General features: G+C 39.4%; 1 protein-coding gene across 5 annotated transcripts in view; it reads left to right on the top strand.

The window, feature by feature from the left end:
- The window catches only part of ANK3 (ankyrin 3), a 554,708-nt gene that overhangs the window by 90,437 nt on the left and 451,472 nt on the right, over positions 1-12,799 (top strand). The window contains exon 1 of one of the 5 annotated variants that reach the window (XM_073353399.1): positions 9,122-9,465. The exons of the other annotated variants lie outside the window; for them this stretch is intronic. Coding sequence (XP_073209500.1) covers positions 9,403-9,465 — 63 coding nt within the window. The 5' untranslated portion in view covers positions 9,122-9,402. Of the gene's footprint in view, positions 1-9,121; positions 9,466-12,799 lie in introns of those variants that run through there. 5 annotated transcript variants of the gene reach the window in all.

Below are 12,799 nucleotides of genomic sequence, written 5' to 3'. Positions count from 1 at the left end.
CTGATTTATATCCATGGATATCTGCGTCCACAGATATAAATTTGTACCCACACAGGGCTCTATCTTTTAGTCTTACATTTCTATGACTTTATAAGACATGAGCCCAAATAATAGAGTGCACAAAAGAGGAAGGCAAAATTCAACGAGGTGTACACTTAAAACTTTCACCAGTATAGGAATGTCAGCTAAGGGTTTGATTTTTCTTCTTCTTCTTCTTCTTCTTTTTCTTTTGTTTATTATTGACACCTTCATGCTGGCAGAAGCCCTACTGTAGTGAGTCATACTGGCAAAAAATCATTTTGCTGACATAGCTTATTTTGTTCAAAGAACTTGTATAAATTATACCTTTGCTGGTATAGGCTACACGTTATCAATATGCTCATAGTGAAAATTGATATCTGCCAACGAGGGCCAGATTCTTTGGCCCATTCTGCTCCCTTTGCACCCCTGAGTCCCATGGTGGGGATAACCACTGGCAGGAATAGAGCTTGTTAGCAGGCCTCCAAACCCTCCTTGCTCCAGCTCCCAGTACAGGGGGCATGTTGGAGGTGGGAAGAGCTGTCTTGAGGAATGGGTAGAAGGAGTGGCCAGAGCTTAAGGCAATACCCAACTGCCATAACATCCCAACTAGAACATAGCCAGCTGGCACAATTTACAACACTTCACAGATTGGTTTAAACTGTAACTAGCTCTCCTCTAGCACTTCCTGGCCATAATGCAGAATCTGGTCCCCAGTATAGTGTTTAGCTTAACCGTGGAAGTAGGCCAATTGAACCTCCAACTCTTGAAATGGACATTTTCAATTTTATTCTTGCCCCTGATGCCCCCTGCAAACAACACCCCCCACCAAAACTGCAAACATATATGTAGAAACATGGTATAATGTAAAAGCATATTAAAACTGAGATGGCCCCTGAAACTGTTCTGGCTGACCACTGACCTGGTAACTGGTTGGCCCTGACTTCAGACCTTAACTTCATGATGTTATGCTTCTCATGTATATTTTGCCTCTATGGAAACTTCTCTGAGGGAAAAAAAGTGCTCTTTTTAGTTTTAACCCAACGCTTCCATTGATAACAATATTTAGATCCTGAATTTGTGTTTTTGAGAAACGGTGCATGTAATCAAAAGCCACTGTTATCATTTGTCTGTGATTGCAAGCTCTTCGGGGCAGGAGGCATCTTTGTTCTATGTTTGTACAGCATCTAGCACAATGGAATCCTGGTAATTTAAAAAATAATTCAGTGCATTTGGAACCTAATCCTTCAAGTTGCTGAACATCTCCTGCAAGGTGCTGTACTCCGATAGAGTGAATGACTCCCACGGGACTTGAGGATGCTCAGCAACTTGCATAATAAGGACCTGGAAGTACCAAATGAAGTTCAGTTTACCTCCATTATATTTAATGATCCGTGAAATAGATTAATGACTAACCATTATAGGACTAGCTATCTTGGTAATATAATATTTTAAATGTTTTTCATAGACTCTACTCAGCTGTAAAAAAAAAAATGACAAAGTTCTATATGAACAGCAAATCCACCATACCCAGAATTTTCTACATCATCAGACATAACTACTAGGTTTTAATACTTTTTTCAGAAGGCAGGAAAACCAGAAAATTTCCTGAAGTTAACTGTGATAATCAAAAATCATCTTCAAAATATGCAAAATCAGGTAGAACTTGTGAAAATTGTGCTGCACTTAGACTGTGTCTTCACTGTAAAGCAAACAAAGAAACAAAACCATTGAGATTGCTAACCTGATGTAAAATCCTAGTAGAGACAAGTGTGACAGGGTCAGGCCAGATGTCTACAGAAGAGTGATAGAAGCCAGATATATTAGCCCCAGGTTAAGTAGGTCCCTTTTCCCTGGGTAAGGTAACAGGGAAGGTTCCAGAACAATCAGGAACTGTCTAAAAACAATTAAGGCAGACAGGCTGATTAGAACACCTGCAGCCAATCAAGAAGCTGCCAGAATCAATTAAGACAGGCAGGCTAATCAGGGCACCTGATTTAAAAAGGGTTTAAAAAGGAGCTCACTTCAGTTTGTGGTGTGCATGCGAGGAGCTGGGAGCAAGAAGCGCAAGAAGCTGGGAGTGAGAAGACGTGCTGCTGGAAGACTGAGAAGTACAAGCATTATCAGACATCAGGAGGAAGGTCCTGTGGTGAGAATAAAGAAGGTGTTGGGAGGAGGCCATGGGGAAGTAGCCCAGGGAGTTGCAGCTGTCATGCAGCTGTTACAGGAGCCACTGTAGACAGCTGCAATCCACAGGGCCCTGGGCTGGAACCCAGAGTAGAGGGCAGGCCCGGGGTCTCTCCATTGCCCCCAACTCCTTACTTGATACTGGAGGAGTTGAACTGGACTGTGGGTTCCACCAGAGGGGAAGGTCTCTGGCCTGTTCCCCAATCCACTAGGTGAATCAGCAGAGACTGCGGGGATTGTTTTTCTTCCTTTCCCCATGCTGGCCAGTGATGAGGCTAACTGAGTGAATGGCAGATTTGAGCCACGAAAGTGGCCAAGCTGAGGGCTGCCGTGAACCTCTGAAGCGAGAAAATCCGCCAGTAAGTGCAGGACCCACCAAGGCAGAGGAGGAACTTTGTCACACAAGGCACAAGTAATGTTTATCTTGATGTAATTAGTTGAGAGAAACTCCAGGAAGAGGAGTATAGGATTGAGTATAGAAGCAGACTACCAGGGATATAGTGAAAGGTGAGGAGGGAAGAAGAGGGGGAGGGGGGGAGAGAGAGAGAGAAATTTGGGTCAGACTATCAACAGTAGTCTCAAATTTTGGAAGTTTCATTTTTGGGTGCCCAATCTGTCTGTGTAGGCCCTGTTTCCCAGAGGTGATGAGCACCCTCCTGTCCCATTATCTTCAGCTGGAATTGTGGGTGCATAGCACCTCTAAATTTCAGGTCCCAGGTTTTTGCTCTCTGCCACTGCCTCTTATTATACTATTCTCCCCTGCACCAGATAATAGATTAGCACATTAGCTGTATGTTTCTGTTAAAAAGATCATCAGTGAAGTAGTTAATGTCAGTGTTTAAATTGTCATACATTTGGTTTAACACACGAGTTTAAAATAATGGACTCGTAAGATGAATGGCGTTTGCTCTCAGAGCTACTTTTTCAGCCTGTATGTCTGCAGGCATAGGAAGTAAGAACACGGAACCCTTTCATATTTGGTTGGTTATGGCAACATCAAAGACTAGACAATTTTTTTTTTTTTTTTTGGAACTGTATGAATTCTGTATACATTTTTTCTTTAAGTGGAGTTGAGGAAACGAAGCCCTCTTTTTACTCACCCTCTCCCCTGCAATTCCTCAAAGCAAATGCCACCAAAGTAATAATCTAACAATCAGGGTTAAACATCATAAAAGGGAATAGTACATAAGACATATGTGGCAGAAATAGCCAATCTACTTGCAAAGTGGACTTTTACAGTAAGCAAAGAATGTCCCACGCTTTTTTCAAACTGTGTCTTGGGTGGATTTCAGCCCTTCTGGAAAGCTCCCCGCCCTCTTTTTTTTTTTTTCCTTCCTCTTTGGTCTTTGTCTGGATTTGGGTATTTAGGGTATTGTTTTGTTAAAGAAAGTAACAGAATTGCTTCTGGTTTTCTTTCTAAAATACACTATACAAAGTTACAAAACAGATTGCCAATAACATATTGCCTTCTCCTGGCTTCTTGCATGCAAGTCATTTTCATTTTATAAATAGAACTGTCCTGATAGACTTAACTTGGCCTATCCTGTTGTCCTCTTATGCGAGTTATTTTTGATTTAAAAATAGAACTGTCCTAGTAGATATGTATCACCGAGTTTGTGAAAGTTCACATCTAGACTATGCTGTAATTAAGCAATAAGTTATGGGAAGAGGTGTGGCTGCTAATGTGATCCAATCACAGTCTTGAGATTTCTAAAGCATGACACTACAGCCTTTGATTCCCCAGATCTCAGCAATGCGAAGTATTATACTTTGGTACATTTTTCTTATGTTAGAGTATATCAAAAAACATATAATCCCCTACAAGACATAGACATGTATTTTATTTCCTTGTGGAAGTTTGTGTATGTATATGTATATGTATATGTGTGTATATATATATATATATAAAAAAATAACCCAGTTGGCATGAGCAGGGAATGATGGGTTAACATTGTGGATGGTCCATACTAGTAACTGTTCAGAATGTTTTCTAATCAGTCCAAATGCTCCCTTGATGAAAGCAGTATTGCAATGTATTTAAATCCCTCTAGAAACTTTCTGAATTGTAATGTTACTTTAGTGGTTTTGAAAGTAATACTCAGTATGTACTGTGAGAGTACTCTTCATTTTCTTTGAAAAGTTTAAAAGCTTTTACTCCTCTCAAATGTTTTCTGTATAAGTATGACATTTTAATCTTCCTGAATTTCCATTATTTTTGTCAGTTACTTGTTTCCTATTTTATGTTTTTCGCTAATGGCATTATTTAAATACCACTAGTGTGCTTGGCTCATTAAGGCACAGATGACTACATGGTGCTGGACGCCTAGTTCTCAGTTACACTATGGCTCTTTTATACCTCTCTGGCAGTATGATGGGGAGTGGAAGTGGCCCCAAGAACACCCACCCTGTGCAAGGCACTTTGCTAGCATAAGTGCTGTGCATGAACACTGCTTCCAGCCCCCAGGGTACGCCAAGGCAGGGCATTGTCACATCACACTTCTACAGCTATTCTGTGCTTCCCAGAACCCATAGGGAACCATGGGAAGCAGATTATAGATTAGCATAGCCTCAGGGCTACTGTAACTTACACTGGGAACTGGGCAGGTGCACAGGCTGCACCACTCTGAGGCATGTAAAGGTGGCTTAATGGCAAACCCTCCCCCGCCCCCCATTTTACTGGCCAAGCATAAATATGGTGGAAGTGAGAATCAGGACCAAGGGTTCTATGTAAAGGAGCTTACAGCTGAAGGCAAACCTTTATTCTTACAAGTAGTCCAGATTGACTTCTTGAGATCAGGCATATGAGGATAGACTATGCAAAATACTGGCAGATCAAGAGGATAGCACTAACTTAGAGTCTTAAAAATATCTGTGTGACCGATGGATTGGTGTCAACCATTAACTGACAGCAGTTTTACTATCTGAGGTTAACGTTTGTAACCTCTACAAAAGAAGTGAATTGTAAGGAGCATGAGGAAGAGACATTTCCCAAGAAAACTTTATTCTTCTTGGATATTGCTAATATTTTTGTTTCTAATACTTAGCTCATCCTTCTGCGGTGTTAGTGGTTTTACCTGTAATAAAACAACTTAGCAAATTGTCTTAGTAAAAGATCATGGGCTGTGCTTCGCTGGTATGTGCAGATCAGGGAAAACCGCATTAAAAAAGTCCAAATGTTGATGTCTAAACTGCATCATACCCAACTAATCTTGAGGAAGCCCATATATTTAATATCTGTGCAATTGGATCTCCATGGACTGAGGGGCGAAAGGGTAGTTTGGTGGGTGAGGAAAGAGCGAGGAAGGGCTCTTATCATTCCCCTCTTAGCCTGTGGTGATTGGCACATTCTTCTGGCCTTGTCTCAGATGCGGACTCCTCCTACATGCTCTTAAACATCCCTGTGTCCAGAAGGTTTTTAGCTCAGGAATGGGTGGGAATGAATGAGAGTAGGGTTCCTGAGTGAGACATGCTGCCATGGAGCATGTGGAGGGTGGGAGCTGCATGGTATCATGAATGTACTGGTCTTCTGAAGATACCTTGGGATCTGTAATTGGGAAGGTCTCAGGAATCCATACCTCTCAGGAGCCCAAAACCCCTACCATCCTGACCAAATGATCTGGATTCATAGGAAACTTTGCAGTCTTAAGGACACTTAACTTTTGCCTTCCTGCAGGCTTTACCTAAAGAGGGCATGGTTTTACGCCCTTAGGCCTCAATCCAGCAAAGCACTTCAACATGCTTTATTCCTTAAGACTAATTACTTGCCCTGGAATGTTATTTTTTTTATTTCATAATGAGGGCTAATATTAAGTGTTGCAATCTTTAGTTAAAGTGACTTCCAACCAATTTTCTTCACAGAGAGCTTGTTATATTGACAATCTGTCACAATTAAATGTCATTTTATTAGTCAAAATTTTACTTTTTCAATGCTTTATTTCTTTTTTGTAAGAGGATATGTTTGAACCAGTGTCTGTGGGACTGTTAGACAAAGCAAAATAGTCTATTTCCAGAAATGAGTTTTTATAATTTACATATGGAATAGACTATAGCATTATTTTATGTTTTAAGCACTGTTCCCTTCCCCCACTAACCAGCAAAGAGCACTTCAGTTTATGGCTATCCCGTGATAGTTGTCAGTCTATAATGTAACATCTACACAAGAACAGGAATTCAGGAAGAGCTGTTCCTCCACAGAACCAGCCATTAAGAAATTAACCGATTGAAGATGAAATATCAGGTTTTGGAAATTTCCAAAAGCTTTTTACATGTTCTATAAAAATATATATAAATATAACTCTTATCATACATCAGTGACTTCCAGCATGCAGCCTTGAAGATAAATCTTATCAGTAGGCCCTTGCTTGTGTTTTTAGTTAAGCTCTACAGTGTTTAGGGCACTGTTCGTAATCAAAATGTCAAAATCCATGTGTTTGGTACAGAGCATTAGTTTCCCAACTTGCGTGGAAGCTGAGGTTCAGGTGATGATGTTTGCAGTGCAATCAGATTCTAAGTCTGAGAACGTGCTGCCCACAGATAAGAGGGAGCCCACACGTGATGGCATATTAGAAGTAACTATTATGAACATGCAGAAAAATCATTATTAGATGGACACAGGGGAGAAAGCTTTGAGGCAAATAGGGTGTAATCAATCTCCCTCAGAGATAAAAGTATCTTTTGCTTAAGAACATATGAATGGCCATACTGGGTCAGACCAATGGTCCATCTTGCCCAGTAACTTGTCTTCTGAGGGAATGAATGGAACATTCATTGAGTGATCCATTCCCCCCCATCTAGTTCCAGCTTCTGGCAGTAGATATTTAGGGGCACCCAGAGTCAGAGGTGGTGTCCCTGACCATCTTGTCTAGTAACCAATAGACCTATCCTCCATGAATTTATCTAATTCTTTTTGGAATCCAGTTATACTTTATTCAGTGGCAATGAGTTCCATGGTTTGACTGCGTTCTGTGAAAAAGCACTTCCTTATGTTTGTTTTAAACCTGCTGCCTATTAATTTAATTGGGTAATCCCTGGTTCTTGTGTTTATGGGAAGTGGTAAATAACATTTCCTTATTTACATACTCTGCACCATTCATGATTTTATAGATCTCTATCATATTTCCCCTTAGTCATCTCTTTTCTAAGGTGAATAGTCCAAGTCTTTTTAATCTCTTCTCATACGGCAGCTGTTCCATACCACTAATAATTTTTGTTGCCCTTCTCTGTACCTTGTCCAATTCTAATATATCTTTGTTGAAATGGGGTGACCAGAACTGAATGCACTATTCAAGGTGTGGACGTACCATGCATTTCTATAGTGGCATTATGATATTTTCTGTCATCTTATCTATCCATTTCTTAATGGTTCCTAACATTGTTAGCTTTTTTGACTGCCACTGCACATTGGGTTGATGTTTTCAGAGAACTATCCACTATAACTCCTGAGATCTCTTCTTGAGTGGTAAGAGCTAATTTAGACCCCCTCATTTTGTATGTATGGTTGGGATTATGTTTTCCAACATGCATATTTTGCATTTATCGACACTGAATTTCATCTGCCATTCTGTCATCCAGGCACCTATTTTTGTGAGGTTCCTTTGCAGCTCTTTGCAGTCATCTTTGGACTTAACTATCTTGAGTAATTTTGTATTGTCTGCAAACTTTGCCATCTCACTGTTTACCCCTCTTTCCAGATCATTTATGCATTGTTTATGGTAGACAGGATGTTGGTCGTGGGCATTTCCATGCTGCTGAGCTGCTGGAGCAAGAAAGGGAGAGTTGCTAAGGATTTGGATGTTAACGGAAGAAGGAGCATTTGCAGCAATATGCAGGCTGCCTGTCAAAACTCATTGTCACTTGGCACCTCTGATGTGGTCAGAATTCCTATAGAACGTGTGAACTAGCACACTGTCAGCTGAACAAAGGGATACGAATGTGGTAAATAGGCCACCATATAATCTCTGAACATATCTTTTCATGACAGCAAGAGTCAAAACTGGGAAGTGCTAGACATAATAGAGATACTGCTCATATCAAAAGGGATGTGCCATTTTACATGCAGCAAATGGTAAAATTTAGACACATCTTGAATGAATGCTTTCATGGCCACTTAGTCGTGTATGGGTCATGCAGAACAGGACTTAGTGGGCACAGAGAGAGGAGAGGTGGTATAATGAAGTCTCCACCCTTTTTTTGGCTCTCCACGTAAGATCCATACAGATCTAGCCAAAATATTCTTCTGAGTGGGTCAGCAGTGTGTGGAAACATGATCTGAAATCTTCTATAGATTTATGCACACATGAGGCATGAAACATTTCAGTCAAATAGAGATCTACATTAGTAAAATGGTTTTATAAATCCAGTCATATGAACAGGCATACAGGGAGGGTGAGCTATTAGAGACAGTTGAGATAGAGATAGTTGTAAATATATATTTTATGGAAATATTGGTGGTGGTTTTATGTAATTAATTAATAATACTATAAATTTTAATGTTCAGATTGGCCATTTGCAAGTCTCCTGGACTGGGACATGTAGCACTGGGAAATGTAAACATTTATCTAGCAATTTCTTCAGCAATGTTTTGTGCCTTTTATTGTTTGAATCAGTCTGGGAGTGGCTTGAAGATCCAGTAACCTGAGCTTTTATCACTCTCTTGGCGGCTTCCTTTTCTGGTATGCTCTGATGCATTCAACACATGTGTTGTGTATGCTATCAGCAATAGGAGTAATTTACGCTCAGTTTTTCCTTCTGCAAGAAAGGGCAAATCATCTATTGGTGAAAGCTTCTAAGATTTGTCAGCAGTCTGCAGCTAATTTCTGTGTGTGGCTCATCAACACCATTTAGAGGCTGGAAACACTGTGGATGAACAAGCGAAAAAGTCTTGTCAAGATCTTATCTCAGGGGTAATGATTAGTTTAAAATGAGAGAGGAAATTAATTATTTTTTTTTAAAGAGAAATAGAATATTTGATGTGAAGAACTCCCAGCTTGTTTTTGACGAAAACAGAGCAAAGCTGTGAGCAATTCAAGGCTTTGCAGGAGCAGGGGCTGTGTTTAAACAGCAGTTATTCTGTTACTTGTCTGAGAAACGTCAGCAGATGGACTTTGGTTTCAATGCTGTGAATATTTACAGTGGCTTTGGACGTTGGAATATAAGCAGTGATCTTCTTTTCTCCCTCTTGTATTTACCTGCTGAAAAATGAGTGAGGAAGCAAAGGAAAAAAATGCTAAACCGGCTCACAGGAAAAAGAAAGGAAAAAAGGTAACTCCCTATATAAACAGTGTGCTGAAATGTCTTTATTTTCAATGATTTTACATTGTGAGTATCTTCCTGCTGCATTTGGAGTGGTAAAGGTTTTGATTTTAAGAAATAAAGAAGATGCTAGAATCAGGATGCTGTTGTTTATGCTGGATGCTGATGGGTGTGTTCTCTGCTAGAAAGAGTAATAACATTGAAACTCAGTTACTTAGCATTATTTAAATATTCTAATGATTAAATATACAGTAGACATAGAATTTCAGTGTGGCTGTATTTTTCAAAGTGATATTCATGCCCAGGACTAATAAGTAAACACATGCAGTAATTAAGCCTTTTTTTTTTAAAGGCTGTTAATCAACAGTGTGCAGTTGCTAATAGATGGTATTGACAATGTTAATACTTGAGTAAGTTTTAAAGGCCCTCCTATATCCTATATATTGTTTTATTATTGTAAGCCAATTTTCATCAGTTTTAGTTTTATTTATTTATATATATAAATTTGTGTAATGTGCTTTTTAACTGCAGACTCATGCAACAGATTCAAAGATGAATTTGATAGATCCTTACCTGGGGCTTTCTTAAGTATTAGACTTATTTACTTTTGCTTTGCTGACATCCATATAGTGTTTGCTTTTTTTTTTTTTTTTTAAATAAAGATGGATGTTTTTCATCTGTTCCCATTTACGAATCAGGTTCCCAAGCTAACAGAACTGGAAATCAACTTCCTAGATACAGGATTTACTATATATAATTAAAATATTCGTTCAATGTGTTAATTTATAATGTGAAAGGCTTAGGATACATCATAAGGGCAAAGAACTAGAAATACCTATGAAAAGTAATCATTGTTATAGAAGCTATTAAGACCCCCACTCTTACATTTTTCTGGATATTTGGTTCCTTTCCCTACGTCGCCACCCCTTCCTCCCCCCGTGAGGCATACTGACAGCCTCTTTGTTGTTCCATTTGTTATGGTGAAGCATTTAATATAGATTTAAAAAAAAACTAAGAGCAAATGTATTTTGGATTAACTAGATAAACATCCCATTAAAATGAAATTTAGTGGTAAATTATATTGCCTCTGTACTACATGAAATGCTTCTCTCTAGCATAATATATTACATACGTGATAGAGGATAAATTGTCAAATAAAATGTGTTAATGGTTTTAATTTTTGAATATTTTAATAAAATTTCTACTATGTTATACAAGTGATTTTTCACTGTGTTTAATAATCCCTCTACTATTTCTATCAAAGATGTATGTCAAACATGTTTAAAGTAAAGAACAAGTTTTATGACTTATATCCATTAAAATACATGCACATCTTCTAGAGGACCAGCCCAATAGCCTAGAAGACAGAGAAGCACAGGAAACCTCGGTTTAAGCAAACCTTGACTTCTCACCAATCGTTCCAGCAGTGGCTGATCTAATTATAAAGGTGACACTCAGCCTCTGGGTTGAGGGTACAGCTGCAATGTCCACATACATCCTCTAGTGACTGGTACAGAGTGGTTAGTTGCGGGGAAAACTGTCAACTGTGCTCAGATTTGTGAGTCGTTGCCTTGAGCATTGAGAGCGCATGGCATAATGCTTGGTCAAGGTCTGGCAAGGCAGTGGAAAAACCCACATATACATGCCTAAAGGTACCTTCACAGCACAAATATTGTAATAATGTTGTAATGAACTGCAGTGCGTGATACCAATAATTGGATTTCAGTAGGGAGTCATTAAGATTTTAAAATCTACTAGAAATATCATTCCATTGCTTTATTTAATTTCCATATGCTACTTATTCTGTTGCAGTACTTACATCACTGACATTGTTGCTTGGAGAGGTGGGCTGGATCAGTCATAAGCATGTTCACGCTGTCCAGTGTATGTCAAAGCTAATTAATCAGTGTTATAGCACAGGCCCACAGTAAAGATGTAACATGCACCTAGAGGAATCTGCTTTTCCTCTTTATAACAAGAGGCAACCATTTATTTTGGTGTCAGCACAAGTAATTCTCTTCATACCATAATTCACTGGTCAAGGCTTTGTTGATTCTGCTGTTTTGAGCCCTGGGAAGATGTGTGCGTGGATGGCCAACAACTTGATGACACAGTTACTTAAATTTGATGCAGGGATTGTCTATAAGAAAATTTTGGCAAACAATGGTGTGCTTTGGAAGTAAATTCCTGAGCCGGATTAAGGTTAACCAGAGCCTTGGATCCCACCCAAGTTGCACTCCCATCCCCCCGAACAAAATAAGTGTATATATCCTCAGACAGGCATGTCCAGCTGTCTATTCCCTGTTGCCTTCCAGATACTTCCTTTTTCCCAACTGTGCTAACCCCCATGTTTATCCTGCCCCACAGCCTACTGCCCCATTTCCTCCCTACGCCTCAGCTTCAGGGATCCTTCCTCTGCTCCTTCCCAACTGCTGAGGTCATTATCGTCATTGTCCTCCCCTCTTCTCTAACTCAGGAGTCTTTCCTGTTCAGGTGTCATTTCTAAAGATCGCAGCAAGAGAGCAGTGGTAGAGAGTGAGCAGGTGGGCAGGACAGCAAGAAGCTTGCACAGCTTACCATGCAATTTATTATTCAGATAGTGCTGTAGGTGTCCAAAGAGCTGTGAGGTTGGTATGATATACCAAACAAAAAAGACTGTCTGGCACATGCACTCTTAATTCTGACCACAAAATTCGTCTACAGAATGTGTGTTTATAAAAACTCATCAACAGTAGAAACCTTCTAAAATGATTTAGAGGTGTAGTTAGGGTTGGGAGGTGGGCAACGTATGTGCATCATTTTGGGGCATTGAGTTTTACTCGTAAGGAATTGGGAAATTAAGGCTGAAAATCCGCACATAATTTTACAATGCAGAAATATGGTAGGCTGTGAAATCGTGTTTCAAGGGAAGTGGAGAAAACCCATTACTTTTTATATTTAAAAAGAGTGAACAATGTACTTGTAAATCTTGTAGTATGAGGGTGATTGACTAGATGACACAATAGGTCTTTTCCAAATCTGACTTCTGTACTTTTTATTCCTTCTCAGCTACAGCTCCATTTCACCTTGACTCTTGGAATTTTGAGTCTCCTGTGATTTACATGTGATCTGCAGATCAAACTATTAACACCATCAAGTTTAATCACTGGACAACTTGTCCTGGGAATATTTTATGTGATGATTTCACCATCTTTAAATTAATCTAGTAATCTTTGTTAAAGAGGAGAGTAGAAAACAGTCCTTCTAAGAGGGGAAAGACTGTCAATAGACTCTGCATCCTGGACTTTTTTAACAGAAAAAAATATTGTTTTTCTGAATGGAAAAAATGGAATGAAATTACCCA

This window comes from Lepidochelys kempii, chromosome 7 (genome assembly GCF_965140265.1).
Source record: "Lepidochelys kempii isolate rLepKem1 chromosome 7, rLepKem1.hap2, whole genome shotgun sequence".
NCBI classification, from domain to species: domain Eukaryota; kingdom Metazoa; phylum Chordata; order Testudines; family Cheloniidae; genus Lepidochelys; species Lepidochelys kempii.
Note: the sequence above shows the minus strand (reverse complement) of the source record. Positions and strands in the feature narration are given on the sequence as shown.